Source organism: Micropterus salmoides, unplaced genomic scaffold (assembly GCF_014851395.1).
Source record: "Micropterus salmoides isolate LMB-PRFRI ecotype aquatic unplaced genomic scaffold, ASM1485139v1 Ms_hic_scaffold_20, whole genome shotgun sequence".
Taxonomy (NCBI): domain Eukaryota; kingdom Metazoa; phylum Chordata; class Actinopteri; order Centrarchiformes; family Centrarchidae; genus Micropterus; species Micropterus salmoides.
Window position 1 is genome coordinate 16,850,010 of NW_024041151.1, and position 16,727 is coordinate 16,866,736.

A 16,727-nucleotide genomic window follows, 5' to 3' on the forward strand; every position below is an offset into this window, starting at 1 on the left:
TACTTTACATCATTACGTCAACCTATCTCCGTTTCATAATACTATCAGAATATTATTTCATCAACATTTGTATTTGGGAGTTTCTAGTCTGGCCAGTCACCTTGACAACATTGGCCCAATGACAGCGCACACGCGAACTAGGCCAGCCAATCACAGGCATCCGACAAAGCTGCATGTCATTTCTGCCCCGCTTGCAACCTGCACCGTGTTTTGTTTGTCTGTCTGCGCACCAGCGATGAAATCACGGGGTCCGCTGCTGGCTCGGTACAAGCGGAGGAAATCTCTCCTGACTTCCCGCTCATGAGGACTCAGGTAACCGCAGAGGACGCTCGGAGCAGGACCGAAAGGGAGCACCGCCGTGGATCTGGAGTCAGGTGCTGCTGGATGAGAGTCTGACTAGGCATTTTTTCCCCGGTGACAGAGACAATCTCAGCGGCGCATCTTCCCACAACCTCCTCCCCTCCCTTCTCCTCTCCTCCTCTGCTGCCCTCCAAGGCTGCAGCCCACCGACCATGGCCCTGGTGACTCTGCAGCGCTCTCCCACCCCCAGTGCAGCATCCTCGGCCAGCACGACAAACAGCAGTGCGGGGGAGGTGAGTATAAAAGCTGGGGCTCGGTCTTTGTGTGAATGCCCGTACCAATTTTGTTTAAGAGGCAGTAACCTTACTTCCGTCATCGCTGTGCGTGTTATTATCTTGATATAGGCTACTGTTGCATTGTTACAGCAGAGAGTTGTTTGTGGCTGCTGTGGCAGCGGATTTGTCAACAGAATCCTTCACGGGAGGGGGACGCTGCTGCTGGGTTTAGCTGTCAGAACAAAGTGCTCATTTTGCTGCTGCACAAACATTTGCTGCGTTGCACCCAGGTTGTTCAGCCTCCTTGTTATTGGCTTTTTATTTGCAGCCTCAATGTTTGGGAGGAGACTTTAAAGGGGAATTACCTCAGTTTTCAGTATTATGTACAGTGTGTGCCCCAGGACCGTTAAGTCAAGTGTTCACGAACAGGCAGACATATAAGAGAAACACTTCTGATGATTACTGAGGTATACAATCAAATGCTATGAAATGTTGTAAGAAATGCCATCAGGCAACTTGCCAGAATTTGACCAGAATGCAACACCTCACACAAAAATCTTGCCAGTCAATTCAGTATTTTACATCACATTTCCATTATGATTTGAAGGACTAGGTTATGGGTTTGGGTTTTTTTTTTTTTTTTGTAGTTTTAGAAATCTACAGTCAGGTTCAGCTCCTGACAGTGATAGCCTACGTAATATTGACTTTGTGGAGTTTTAGGCTGTGAAGAAAACATTGAAATCCTATTTGCAAAACGAAATCTTAGCGACAAACAAAGGCACTCAATTAAATATGGAGTAATGTCAGATCTGACATCCCAATGAAATTATAACATCAGGGCAAGGGCTCCAGTTTCTAGTTTTAGAAAAGTGGATTACGTGCTCTGAAGTAGGCTGACTGAAAAAATAAGCAGCGACATTCCTCCTCGGATGATGAGGTGGGTTTTTAATATCACTTTCTGCATTACAGCTCACTAGTCTGCAAGAGTCAGCCAAAAGGCAGGACAAGTGGATGGGTGGGATGTTTGGATGTGTTTTTTTGCTGAACTTGTGCTGTTTGAAGGTGTCTTAATGATTGAGCTGTCGGCTCTACAGGACGTTCATATCAGATGAGATTGCAACATTAACAAGGGAGGACCAGCAGTTGGCGCTGGCACACTATATTGCACCCTCCTGAACATTACTGTAACATCTTAAATATTTAACTGAACATAAACATATCAAGGTCCAGTCAGTTCCTAAATGTGTGTCTGCCCATGTGGCTCTGTGGTTCTCACAAATACAAACGCAATGTTGTAACATGCTCATAATAAATGTCAGCCCTCAGCCCCCAAACAACAGTTAAATGTGCACATTGCAGTTAGTTCATTAATCCAGTCTCAACAAGAAAAACTCTCCGGTTCTGTTGGACTGCAGCTACAAATATTAGATTCATGAAGATGACCATTTTTAAGTACAGAAAAAAGAATATCCTCTTTGAACATTCTGGCTCAGTTTTTCCTCAACGTGCATTCGACACCGAAGGCCCACCACTGCCGTTCCACAACATTTTATTTTGCTGCAGTCTGTATATTCTCTGCCTTATTTCTGTCTTTCAGGATTTTGGAAGTGATGATGACCGGAAAAATAATCAGAGGTAAGCTCTTTCTGTTTAAAAAGGCGTGTGTTTGAAGATCTCTTGAGACAGTGATGATATACAAATGTTTTGTATTTCTGACTGTGTGGAATGTATTTTTGTCCCGTCTTTGTGGTCAGCGGACCTGGATGAGCTCACTCAGTAGTAGGAACAAGGGGAAATATCAGCAGACAGTGATGTCTCAAGCTGTAATTTTCAGTCTCTGGTGAGGTCTCAGTCTCTGAAGGATGACTGAAAACAACATTTTAACCGGTCCAAGTGAGAGTATAACCCTTACAACACAGTTTATACTCTTAAATCTGAAACCCCAAAGTTCAGTTTAACTTCTTTTTAAAAGGGGTCTTTTAATTTCTTTTTTTTCATATTCACATATTAATCTGCTTTGTCTGGATTATATGTACTTGTGCTCTATTTTTACTTAGTTTCTAGATTTTCAGGTTAAGGGTGGCTGCTTTGATATATACGATATGACGACAAAAAGTATGAGAACCTTTTTCTGCATAAATTGGTCATAAAATGTGGTCATGGTCCAAAATCAATCAATTCTACAGATCACATTTTATGACCAGTTTAAGCAGAAAAGGGTTCACATACTTTTTCCTGCGACTGTATATACAGTGTGTGGTGTGTGTGTGTGTGTGTGTGTGTGAGAGAGAGAGTGTGTTTCTGCCAAATGCACTATTGATTTTATAGTGAATGTAAAGTAATTGTTCTGTAATTGGAACAAACACACAAGTTTGGCAAGGACAGTTACACTTCTTCCTAAAAAGAGGATTCATTTAATATTGTTTCTGCTTTCACCTCTTGAATCTTCAATTCAGTATTAAAAAACTATTTTGGCAGGTGAGGAGCTGCTTGTCTCGTCCCCAGTCCTGAAAATTCAGTGATATCAGCAAATCTGGCTTTCATATCGGTTACACAGTTTATTTTCTCTAATGGCCTTTACTTTCTGACTTTTGTCAAGGAGAAAAACCTTCAGGAAGTATAGATGATTTAACGTGACAGTTTTTTAAAAATGTTTCCTCTACTCGGTTACATAACATAAACTTGTTTCTGCTCGGTCACAAAGCTTTTCTTTAATCAACCCGACGTCACAAAAGTCATGATTTGTGTTCAGCAAAGCTCTGGCACAGACCCTGTCATTGTGCTCACTGAGTGCGTGGGTCATTCACAGTTGAAACAGCCATGTCATGTCTAAATGAGTAAAATGTTTCTGTGGCTCGGTAATTTATCAGCGTGGAGTCTTAATTTAGGATTCTGCATGTCAGACTTGAGATCGATGCCAAGTAACATTTTCACCGCCTCCCAATGCTTGCATGAAAGATGGTATTGTGTCAGAGTGCTGCATAGGGAGAGCTGATTGCCGAAGCATGCGCTGTGAAGTGGAGATAGGGAGCTGAAACAGAGAGGACAGGACAGCACAGACGAGGAGACTTCAGGGCCGAGATGGCAAGAAAGCTGCTGGAGGAAAAGAGAAAGGACTTGCCAGACCAGGACCATGACGAGAGAATTTAAACTGAAATATGCTGCTAGGAGAGGCTTTAGTCCCCTGACTGACCGTGGACCGGGATACGCAGGTGTAGAAGATGGATAGCAGGATATTAGTAATAAAAGGCCTGTTTTGGGAAACTAAATTGGAGAGTGTAAACAGTCAACTAACTACTAGCAAGGATGCATCTGGTTGTGAAACCTTCACATAAAGCTATGTTCACCGTGCTGCCTCACTTGGTGGAGGAAGCTGCTCTGACTCAGAGGGAGATCTGTCGCATGTAAGTTCTCACAAACAAAAAGCTGATACTAGACTTACTGGTAGACATGTATTAGAGTAACTCGACACTTAGTGGAAGTATGGGGTGTCTAGAGTTGGCAGTTAAACTTTGATGAATTGTGAGGATGTCACAGTGTGATTAGTTTAATTTAGCAATATATAATACATACATTTGCTTACATATTTACGTACATATTCAGGACATCAGACACATTTTAAAGCTTTCATTCTGAGAGGATTTTTTGGGTTCAAACTACGTAAATCACACCTTTTAAAATAAAAAATAAATAAATACTCTAAAAGCTTAGTCATCCTTTTTCTTCCGTGAAGAAAAGACCTGTGATTGAAGAGTTCTTTGAAATCTAAAATGCAGCATACATTTGTTTAAGGCTACTTATTATTTGCCTTGTGGTTCATTTGCGCTGTCGTCTCCACGTCATATGTCATCTACGTACATTTGAAAAGAAATGATACCATGTGGCCGTGGAGCTGTAACAAAAGGCCTTGTGATGGTCCCACTCAGTCATACCAGGCTTTGTGTGTGTTGTTTGAGCGGGGATTGAGAGTGTGGTTAAACAAAGCTGCACTGTTCTGTGTAAGAAAGGACGCTAAAGCTCTCCCTCCTGCTCTCTGCAGCTCTCGTAACAAAGTCGTGACCCAGAAGTGCTGTGTCCAACGCAGGTTGGACAGGAGAGAAAGCTTTAAAGCCTGAGCACATATGGACCATCATGGGGTAACACTTGATTCACCATAGGTCAGGCAACCCAATCAAGTAGAGTCAGTTAATCACAGGGCTGTAAAAGTCACTGCATCAGGACTCTTGCTGACTTTCAGTCTCTGATGAGCCCCCTGTCCTGCTCAATGAACCAATGAGGACTTAATAAGTATGCAGCCTGTACCTGGCTGCTCACTATACGTACAGTATCCTGACTGCAAACATTTCATGTCCCTGTCTCAACTTCATTCATCACAATTCTTAAACACACTACGTGATGTAAAGTGTGATTTCAACTCCAATGTGGACTTTTTTGCAACATCATGGAGACTAAACTCTCATCTGTGAAGTCTGGTCAGACAACAGAAAATGAATCAGAACATTTTGATAATTGAACAAATATGCCACACAATACAAAAGATTCATTGATTTAAGCTTCTCATTTTTAAAGATTTGCTGCTTTTATTTGTGTTACGTGATGGTCAGTTGAATATCTTTGGTTTTGGGAAAGATAGCAAGCAATTTGAAGATGTCAGCTCAGTCTCTCAGTCTCTCTTTTGACAGACATTTCCAATATTTTCTGACTGTATATAGACCAAAAGATAAATTGGTTAATCAAGAAAATCATCTGCAAATTTCTTTCCAAACATTTCTTTATTTAGCAGTTTAGGTCACATACCAATAACGATGATTCAGTTTTTGCTCAGTTTACCAGTTATAAAGCCAAAGGATGTGTTATAAAAGTATCCACTTGACATTCATTCACTAAGTGAAAAATAAACTCAGGAGGAAAAGAAGAGCCTAATAAACCCACCATTTAAACCTAACAGACTCAAATTTCCCATATATCTTTTACTGATATTTTTATTATGTGAAATATTATAAAGGTTTAAAATGTAGAATGACCTCTCATTTCAAGTAGCAAAGTACTTAAAGGTACAATAATGGGTTGCCTATCTATCAAACAGCCAGTTTAAGAGTAGTGTGCTACAATGCACTGTAAATAAGACGTTCTTTGATGGCAGTTGTTTCCCAAAACTAACCCATAATACAGATTGAAGAAGCCCTGAATTTATTTTCTACTTATGCTTTTTCCAGCCTCAGTGAGAGCTTCTTCATGGTCAAAGGAGCCGCCCTCTTCCTCCAGCAGGGCGGCAGCGCACAAGGACCAAAGACCCCGACCCACCACAAACATGCAGGTAGAAACACACTCAGGCACAGAAGAAGCTTTGTTTCATGTTCTTTTGCCCCATATTCACTGCACAGATAAGCTCCAGACAAAAGGAAAATTGAATTGCTGGGGTGGGTATTCTCGCTGTGGGTTTGTCTGTGTTTATTCTAAACTATGTAAGGAACCGTGACTTAGTTGGGTCTGACCTGAATCGACCAAAGCTATAAGTAGAATAAACAAAGCTGTAAGTAGAAAACACTTATCACAGTCATTTACTAAATGAATTCACCATTTAAAATAGAGAGAGGCAAATTTTGCAATGAAAGCACTGGAAATTTGTTTTAAAAACTGCACCTGGTCTTGAAACAAGAAGATAAGATGATCAGACAAATTATATTTACACCACTCAACCTCCTACCTAACAGTGCTGTCAGCTAGTGACAACACATGTATTGCCTAAATTACTACAGATGTTTGTCTTTGCAGATTCAACATCATATCTATATACATACACTGATCAGCCATAACATTATGACCACTGACAGGGGATGTGAATAACACTGATTATCTCTTTACCGTGACATCTGGGTATCATGGCTAATCGGTGTATACGTACTGTCATTCAAACTTCAGTTTTCCTTAGTGGCGCCAACAGATTTAGCTCAGTGTTATTACACAATCATGCTGCTGATGTTTGTCTGCACATCACAGTGACATTAAAATGTGGCATAATCTTGCACAGTCTAAAAATAAAAATGCCCAAAGTGCTTTAACGACCATCAATGGAGTTCTTTTTTAGATGCTCACTGTTTACAAGTCTCTAATCTGATGTCCTTGTTGAGTCTGAAGCCATTTGAGGACAAACTCAGGACCAGTCAGTTTGCACTTTTGCATTCATGAGTGAGAACACCTTAGCTTAGCAAAGCTGGAAGGTCACAGGGTTTAGATTTTTCTTCAATGGGAGAAATCTGCTAACATATTTCCTCCCACTGGAGAAGAAAACCAACAATGAATGTACAATAGAGGAAGGAATGATCAGTTTGTAGTTGGCCTTTAGTTTTTTTGGGTAGAAATTCCAGAAAGAGCGTCTCTGTAGTGAAGCCTGCCAGTGATTTATTTTCTCTGAATGTCTAAACTTGGTAATAATAGTTTTAGTTACTTACTGCAATACCTATTAAAGCTTAGGTCATGAAATGGCAGGAAAATCCCTTTTCTCTGTCAGGGTCTTTGTGAGCTAAACAAAGTGGTGATGTCCAGCTTAGATATCCAGACTATGACGATGACCTCAAGCCAGTTTGGCTGACTTAAAGCCAGTTAAATGGTCTAATCAAACATTGCCAATGACAGTGTCTCTTGTTTAATCACAGTACACTCATTCTGTTTTCCTATCGGTCTTAATGCACGTTTCGCTTTCAGGAGATTTACCTCAACACCTGCAGGTCATGTTTAAGATCCTCCGGTCCGAAGATCGCATTAAACTGGTCAGTAAAACACTCACACACCCACTTCATCACTCACACATTTTTTTCGCCAAAAACATTTGGATAGTAACTTTTATGTATTGTTTGCGTGGGTGCTGCACTCTTTAAAATCATTAATTTAATTCACCATATAGAAAATTAGAGACTTGACGACACAAGTGTTGTTATCAAGTTTTACAATTTAAAATTTTAGAAAAGTCTGTTTGATCTCAGGTGTGTGTCATCATGAAGTAACATATGTTTTCGTACAGTGGCAGCATGGCAACATCAGTAAATAGTGGATATTTTTCTCATAAATGCAGTTTCTCACATACTCCTCTTTTGTTCCACAGGCTGTACGGTTAGAGAGTGGATGGTCAGACCGGGTACGCTACATGGTTGTTATCTACACCAACGGCCATCAAGACACAGAGGAAAATATCGTCCTGGGAATGGACTTCACAGACAAGGACAGGTAATTAATCTCTCTGCAGACCTAAATTTAGCGCAGTTTATGATGATTAGATTTGTTAAAATGTTATTTTTAAATCTTTGTGATTTACAGTAAAGATTGCTCTATTGGGATGGTGCTACCACTGTGGAGTGATACCAACATACATTTAGATGGAGATGGGTAAGTTTCAGTTTGTCCTTTCATAAAAGATGGAATAATTAACATTTAAATCTGCTGAACATACAAGGTACAACACTGCCAGTGGATCTTTTCTTTTAAAACACACACCTATAAATGTGAAGCAAGAGTTTCTAATGTGTACTTTGTGCTCAGACTCAAGGGGGCCTCCAGCTGCATGTTTTGGTTGTTTTCTGCCCTTTTAGGTTTTACTGCCCACCAGTGGCAGAGGAGTGAATTACATGCATTTTTCTCCCTGTGTGAGAACCGTTCTTGCTGACCTGTTAACATTGTCTCTGTATGCTGGAGGAATGTTCCACTGGCCGGTGTCCTGAACAGTCCCATGAACGAGCCATGTCCAGTCTGTGTTTACATTCCCCTGGTCACTCTTCATCTCCATCCAGACTCAAACTGATCTTCCTTCTCCTCCTCTTCCTCACCAGAGGCTTCAGTGTGAACACAGCAGGGCGGTCACATGTCTTCAAGCCTGTGTCTGTGCAGGCCATGTGGTTAGTGAATCCTTCATGTTTACCTAGAATTACTGTCGTGTGTTTTGTGGTGTGTGGACAAGGGGAAAACACATTGTCTATGTTGTATAAATGTTGTCTTAAGAGCATGTTACCAGACCTCAAGGCATGTTCTTCCTGTTAATTTGAGTTTTTAGATGTTGTATGCCCATATACTCAGGTTTATGCCACAGTTAGTGGGAATGTAAATCACAATTTGTATAGTTTTTTGGCTCATGGATACCTTTTCATGCCTCTGTGCAGTGTGAAGGTGAGATTAGCCTAGTTAGTTTAATTATGGGATCAAGAAGCAGCTCCACAATAAAAAAGTTAACTGTTAGGCTTTGTCCAACATTAAGGCTTTGTACTCCTTATCCCAGTGTAAACACTTTTCTTAACAAACATACATGGAAAATACCACCATCATATCCATATAAAAAATACACATACAGCCCTCTGAGATGTCAAATTTTAGATTATTGTTTGGGACTACTATTTATATCATTCCTGCAGTGATTATAGTTTTCCACTATGGTCATCACTGTGATGTCTTTCCTGGTCCAGCATGAATATTTGGGACAGGACTGTCACCACTGTTTGCTCAAGGACTTCTGACAGTTTTGCTTTATCCACATGCCACCTGCTGGTCACTTACCAGAATGACCAATAAACAAGTCTGCCTTGTCTTATTTGCCCTGCTCCTGTCACCATACATCCATCTTGCTGATGATTTTGATGGGAAAGCCTTTGCTCTGTGCCTCTGCAGGTCTGCCCTGCAGATCCTCCACAAAGCATGCGAGGTGTCACGCCGGTTCAACTACTTCCCAGGTGGCATTGCTCTCACTTGGATGGCCTTCTATGAGAGCTGCATCACCTCAGAGCAAAGCTGCGTCAATGAGTGGAATGCCATGACCGACCTGGAGACCACCAGGCCTGACTCGCCCACCATGTTTGTCGACCGGTGAGACACTACAGGCTGCTTCTATTAACATAACAGTTTGAGCAAATTAAAGTGAAATGTAACATGTAGGAAAAACAAAGGCTGTAATGTTTTGAGGCATTCACAGCACCCACACCTGATGTCAGATTTCCAACGGTTTCAGCGTCACATGGCCAAACAAACCAATTGCCACTTAGTTGTAACATACCTGGGGTGTGTACACTCTTAGTCATCGAATAGATTTCAATGCTTTGGACACAAGCTATTGTCCCTTTTGTTTCTGTCCTTTGTCTTCAGCTGTGGAAATATGTTATACTATAATGCCACTTTTCAGTCAGACAGCAGCACTGATGTATTGACTGATTATGTGCAGCCCAACTGAACGAGAGAGAACAGAGTGTCTCATCAAAGCCAAGCTACGCAGCATCATGACGTTTCAAGACCTGGAGAACATCACCTCGAAGGAGGTATGTGCCAAATCAACAGCTCAACGATGCGTGTTATTGGTCTAGATATTTCTATAATACTGTACTTAAAGGTTTTAGCAAAATCTACATGTGATGTTCATGTTTTATTAATGTAACAGTCATTAACTGTAAACATTTATGGTAGATGGTATAGTAGAGAATGGTAGAGAAATGAACATTCAATTCACGGGCAATAGCTCTGGTGGACATTCCTGCAGTCAGCATGCCAATTGCACACTCCCTCAAAACTTGCGACATCTTTGGCATTGTGCTGTGTGAAGGAACTGCACATTTTTGAGTGGCCTTTTATTGTGGACAGCCTAAGGCACACCTGTGCAATACCCATGCTGTCTGTCAGCATCTTAATATGCCACACCTGTGAGGTGGATGGATTATCTCGGCAATGTGCTCACTAACACAGATTTTGACAGATTTGTGAACAATATTTGAGAGAAATAGGCCTTTTGTGTACATAGAGAAAGTCTTAGATGTTTGAGTTCAGCTCATGATGAATGGGGGCAAAAACCAAAGTGTTGCATTTATAATTTTGTTCAGTGTGGAACTGGGTTCCCTTTCTTAAAGATCCAATGTGTTTTAGTGCTTCTCAGTATGTCACTGTTGTTTTAGGAAAGTTTCAGTTTATGTCCTCGTCCTCAGATCCGTAACGAGCTGGAGCAGCACATGAGTTGTAACCTCACAGAGTACAAAGAGTTTATCGACAACGAGATGCTTCTGATCCTGGGACAGATGGACAAGCCCACACTTATCTTTGACCATGTGTATTTGGTATGAATGTTTTTTAACCATTTTTACTTTATGCTACCTTTACGTTTTTATTATATTATATTTTTAAAATAGTGTTTCCTCCTTTTCCACCATGCTGACACCCACATATGTTTACACTTTGGTTTCTACTTACCTCATTAAAATACAGTACAGTTTACTTAACAGTAATTCTTAGCAATAATTCTGAACAAGTATCGGTCTTCCTGCCTCTGTAGGGCTCTGAGTGGAACGCTTCCAACTTGGAAGAACTCCGTGACTGCGGGTGAGCTGACAGCTTAACACCAACATACTATGTTTTCATGATTTAATCCTAAATGTTTTATTCTTATACAGGTTTAAATAAAAACTATATATGTATTTTTTTACCTGAAAGTTGCTGCTATCTGTAAATACAGTCTATTTATCTCCCATATTAGATTCACTTTTGTTGTGTTTGGAAGAAGAAGAAGTACTTCTTTGTTTCAGCTCATATTTAATTAAGTCTGTTACTACTGAATATAAAAAATGAAATGTCACATGAAAAATTAATCCATCTTGAGATACATCTTTTAGTTCAAATAGCAAAATGCATGGTATGTATCCTGGTTTGGAAAAAAAATAATAATATGCGTGTGTTTGTGTGTGTGTATACACACACAAACACATTGTGCATAGAGTATTATTTTAACTACTAAGCAGTGGAGGAAAGACTAACATGTTATTGGTTTGGTTGCAGAGTTGGTTACATCCTGAATGTTACTAGAGAGATTGACAACTTCTTCCCGGGGATGTTCTCTTATCACAACATCCGTGTGTACGATGAGGAGGCCACGGATCTGCTGGCCCACTGGAACGAAACCTACAACTTTATTGTCAAAGCCAAGTAAGACCCTACCTGTAAAACTAAAATAGTGAGCTGCTGCTATTTAGGTGCTTTCGACAGAAACAGGAGGGGGGTGTATTGCAGGGTTTGAGGGAGAAATTATACACCAGCCTGTTATCCAAGAATTGAACAAAACTGTGCCCCCACATCACTCGGTATTTAAGTTTTAGTCATAATTTTTAGTCATCACAGTTTGACTGGCTCACATCAAGAACTCTCTCCGAGCACTGGGGCTGTGATCACACAGGAAACATTTTTCTCCTGCCCAAATGCTGTGAGTTGTGCCAGAAACATAGAGGGAGAGATAACTGAAATGGTGCAATCACTCTCGTTGCTATGCAACTGTCTAAGCATGTTAACCTGAGGAGAAAAAAAATTTTAAAAAAAGGATGTTTGCAAAAATAAAAATGGGAAAAAGCTAAAGTTGAGACATGTGGAGTGCTCATAGGAGTATCCTGAAAACCACCAAAAATAAACATATTTAACAAAATATTTTATTAGTACACCACCCTATCACCAACTAGGTCCATATAATGGGATGTAAATTTATATATTTTTATTTTTCCAATAGGAAGAACAACTCCAAGTGCCTGGTGCACTGTAAGATGGGAGTGAGCCGGTCTGCCTCTACAGTTATTGCCTATGCAATGAAGGAGCACGGCTGGTCTCTGGAGAAAGCATACAACTTTGTCAAGCAGAAACGCAGTATAGCTCAGCCAAACGCTGCTTTCATGAGACAGCTGGCAGAATATGAGGGAATCCTGGATGCAAGGTAAGCAGGTCTACAGTTTCACTCAGGTCTGCACTTCACTCCCATACCTGCAGTCACCTGGGTGTTAAATGTTTTCTTTTTTTTTCTTTTTTACTTTAGTGCAGCTTTGCTGTTCATTTTTGGGGCTAATACAAAATTAAACAAAATTAGTCTGTCAGTTATTTTCTTAACATGTAAGCAAAAGTCCACTTTTCCTTTGCAGTAAACAGCGCCACAACAAGCTATGGAGGACTGAAACAGATGAGGAGGGATCAGATGACTTGCAAGCCTCTGGCCACAGTACTGGTGGGGAGGAGACACCAGTGCTCAGAGGGGAAGAAGCCTGGGGAGGCTGCGGGGCATCTCCCTGCAGAGGTATGGGTCTGGAGATGGAGCCCCTTGACTCTCTTAACTACAATTATTACTTCAGACGTTTGTCAGACTCTGCACTAGACAGCGAGCCCTCCACCCCAGTGCGGGGTCCCCCCCTGCTAGGTATGGAAAGAGTTTTCATTGAGATTGAAGACGTGGAGAGGGATGCCCTATTGGAGGATGAGGGTTTCCCCATGGCCCATTTAGCTCTGCCTGGCAGTGGCACGGCAGCTCAAACGTGTGGGCGCCTTGACCCCATGGAAGACATGAGACTGAGGCTCGAGTTCAGTACTTTGGAGGAAGAGGATGAGGAAGAGGCCAAGAAAGAGGAAGCTGAGATGGCGGCCTTGGCTCAAACACCTGGAAATTCAGATGGGAAGAAGGCTGGGGAGGAGGCAGAGAGGACGGAGGAAAGCCGGCTAGGCCTAGCCAATCTGAACACCAATAACAGTAACCGCCTAGCTGCCAAGCGCAGCTGCCCTGCAGCTTTTGACGTGAGTTGAGAAAATATAGCTTTTAACTGTGGTTAAGTTATGTTTTGTGTTTAACAACCTTTTTTTTTTTAAAACCTGTTTTCATTTAAAAGCATATTTAATGTTATTAATTTAACATTTTAAATATCCTGCATGCCACTGACCATTTACTGTATTCTGTTCCAATGTTCCTCCATTTAGGACAGTGCTAGCACAGGAAACCCTTTAAAAGTGAAGCCCTCCTATCAGTCCTGTAAAGATTGCCTGCGTCTACAACAAGGGCGGCGCTGTGACCGTCCAGCAGGAGGCCGTTCCCATCGCCTTAACCCCTCTCGCCACTGCACTGTCCCCTCCATATGCATTGATCCGCCCGGGACCAATTTTTCATCCACCCCAATTCTGCAGTCTCTGCAAACCCCTGCAGTTGTCCTGTCTAACTTGGTCCAGCCCTGTAGTCATCTCTACCGCTGTTCCACCTGCGCCCCCGTTGTCCTACCTGTCCCACTAACCAACCACCAAAAACTGGTCTCACCGATGAGCTGTGAGGAGATCCCTCCTGACCGCAGCTCAGTGGAGACAGAGGACATGGACGAACCACAGGGGGACGACGTCGGAGAACAAATATCTATGGAGGGTACAGGGGCCATCAGTGCAACTACTGCTGAAGCTTTAAAATTACAACCTGGAGGTGCAGTGGAACTCGAGCAGCAGGCTCTGGCCCAGCTGCAAATGCCAGGACTGGGAATAGAGTTTGGTCTGGAACTGATGAGACAGAGAGCAGAGCAGCTTGAGAAGCTGCCAAGCTTGGCCATGGAGGGCCAGCTCCCAGTGAGGCCCCTGCCTTAATACAGTGGCCCGGGCATGGATGCGATGGAGAAGGAGGCTTACCACTGCCTCCACCAGGTACACTTTAATGGCTTTGGGCCTTTAGATGACTGCCGCTGGAGTGTCATACCAGAAACAAAGCTCTGCTTTGACCTGTACTGTCATGTCCTGGCCTCATGGCTGTACTGTAACAAGCTGCAACAGCCCTCTGTGCATTTACAGAGTGTCCTGTCATCATCTACTGGCATTAAGATTCAGATGAGGCTGGTTATTTTGACCACACACTAAAGGCTTGAATGCTTCTGGCCATGTAAGGACTGAAGACTTTCCTGTGTTCCTCAGACTTGATTCCCTTCTGAGCCCGCCAGCCCCAACACCACATACAGGATCATCACTCTTCCCCACAGCACAGTGGAGATTTTACCCTCAACAGACAGGTTTGACATATTCCCAAGACAGGAAACGGTGGTGGTTTCTAACACCTGAGAGTTATAGCTAGCATTCTGATGTTGATGGAAAGAAAGGTACCTGAGGTAATAATGCTTCTGTCAGTGTACTGTATGTTTTTCAATCCAAACTCATCAACAGTATTCATGAAGGAGCTCAATGAATGTTTGCAGTTGAGCCTGTTTGATTGCATTCAGTATCTCATGTTACTACTGATAGCTGAACCCTCACTTACCTTCACTTAATATTTTCCCTGCTACAGCTGCTTTTGCATCACGAGAGGGCATTTTATGTAAAGAAATAATCATTTTTTTGAAAAGAATGTGAGCCTTTTTATGCTTCTTTGTAAAGCTCCGTACCTCGGACCACAAGCATCTCAGACTGTTTGGTCAAAGACCGTTTTGTGGCGGGTTCACCCCGACCTCCATTACAGTTAATGTAATCGTGTACTTAAGGCACTCACTTTAGCCCACACATGACTTTGCAGATTTACGAAACATATCTTCAACATGCTTAGACAGATGACATATTAAAATCCCCTTTTAATTTCACAGAGGTTTTTGAAATACTGAAAAAAACTTTTGGCTTTCAAATGTGTCATTATTCCGTTTAAGTGACAACAAAAGGCATAATTATTGACTGAATTGAACCTAACCACTCGTCTTATGCCTGAAAGAATGACAAAAGAAAAATATACTGAAGAGATACTTTCAGTTGTTGGAAGACATTACATTCAGTCAGATGTTAAGAAACATTCGTAAGCTTAAATGTAAATCTATTTTCAATTCCTGATGTAATCAAAGCCATATCATGTTGCCAGGTCCAGTGAATCACCTTCATGATTTTAGATGGCAAAGAAGCAGTTTCCTTTGATATATTATACATACTTTTCTTACTTTCTTAACCAGCGTGCATCTCATCTCACCCAGTTAACGTTTTGGTCACATGTTGAAAAACTAGAAGCTACCTTTCCCTAAATAAACAAACATTTGCAAAGGCACACTAATCATATAGATTTAGCACCTGAGGACAACTCTAGTATCCAATCACACAGTGCATATATTTCAAAAATATATGCTAGCTACATTTAATCAAACTGGTGAGAACACTAAAGCAAAAATAGAGACATCAGGAGTAAAGAAAAATCTACAATAGTTATATCCTTTGTGAGTGTCATTTATTCGATCTAATCATCAGACAGCTACAGTCAACAGCAGATGCTGCTGAGAACTTTGTTGGTAATTGATTGTTTTTGTGAACTAAAATAAAATGTTATTTGACTTTCAAATTACCAAATGAAACATTTCTATTTACAGTGTGAAAATTAGAAAGTATATTCTGAATTTACAATACAAGATTTCCTTTGTTTTAAATACATGAGGAACCTATCAAGAAAACTGCGAAGCCCAGCACTCACAGGTTTTTGACATCTCAACACTAAAACTCCAACAATCAGTGTGAATGAAGACTGAACAAGTCTGTCTAGACCTTCTTTTATTTTGTATGCTTTCTGACTGTTTGAGGCGCATGTTTTGTTCAAAATGTGCCACCAATCCAAAGTTGCTGTGCCACCGGTGTTACTCTACAAGTTCTTCTGTTTGGTTGATGTTGTGTTTGCTTACTGTTTTGGGGCACGCTGGGTGTGCTGAAATGGTATTGAATGATGCCTGTTTGTATGCAGGAAAAGCACATGCAAGTGTTATTACTGTGTTTAAAAATCTGAGTGCTTCAGAAGAAATGAAAACTGTGCAAAGAATGAATGCAAATTATTATATCCTCTTTAACCATATGGTTATTGTATATTTTTTGTAGATTTGGTTTTCTTTAGTTAGATCAGTAGAAACCTCGACAAACGACAACAGTGCATCCTCAGTTCCTTCTCCTCCCTTAACTGAACCCCAGGGAGCTGCAGGTTCGCTCCACTAGTTAGATTTAAATAATTTTGTTTTGCCTTTAACCTGTTTCTTCCCTCACATGGCCATTTGAGCATGATGTAACGTAAGGCACTTACACAAAGTTGTTGACAGCATCTAATAGCACACACATTTGAAATGAAGCCATTTGAAACCAACTGGGAAAAAAGATACAATTACATGAAGTTGTTTTTAAATTTTGCAGCTATAAGAATTAAGAAATGTTACTAAGTGGCAGGGTTACTAAAGGCTTTGAAAAGAAGATTCAAGGAATAGTTCAAAATGTATCTGAAGGTAATAAAATCCACCTACCAACACCTCTAAAGCTCACTAATTAACACTTTACATCTCATTTGTTTGGCGAAAAGGATCCAAAAATGACAACTAGTCATTTTTCACACTAATAATTTGCAGCATCAGAGGTGCTATT

General features: G+C 41.1%; 1 protein-coding gene across 3 annotated transcripts; it reads left to right on the plus strand.

The window, feature by feature from the left end:
* The first annotated feature begins 209 nt into the window (after positions 1 to 209).
* On the plus strand, positions 210 to 16,173 carry ssh1b (slingshot protein phosphatase 1b). Of its 3 annotated transcripts, none has more exons than XM_038734353.1 (15): positions 210 to 593; positions 2,173 to 2,210; positions 5,792 to 5,892; positions 7,281 to 7,345; positions 7,678 to 7,799; positions 7,890 to 7,958; positions 8,399 to 8,464; positions 9,228 to 9,422; positions 9,775 to 9,868; positions 10,526 to 10,654; positions 10,870 to 10,916; positions 11,370 to 11,516; positions 12,088 to 12,288; positions 12,491 to 13,133; positions 13,314 to 16,173. In XM_038734353.1, exons 1-15 carry the CDS (start codon positions 513 to 515, stop codon positions 13,956 to 13,958), a joined length of 2,643 nt encoding a protein of 880 aa, XP_038590281.1. In that variant the 5' UTR covers positions 210 to 512; the 3' UTR covers positions 13,959 to 16,173. The 3 variants fall into 3 exon arrangements, with proteins under 3 accessions (XP_038590281.1, XP_038590283.1, XP_038590282.1); XM_038734355.1 differs by having other exon boundaries at positions 13,319 to 13,422; XM_038734354.1 differs by lacking the exons at positions 210 to 593; positions 2,173 to 2,210 and adding an exon at positions 3,548 to 3,979.
* Positions 16,174 to 16,727: the final 554 nt, after the last annotated feature.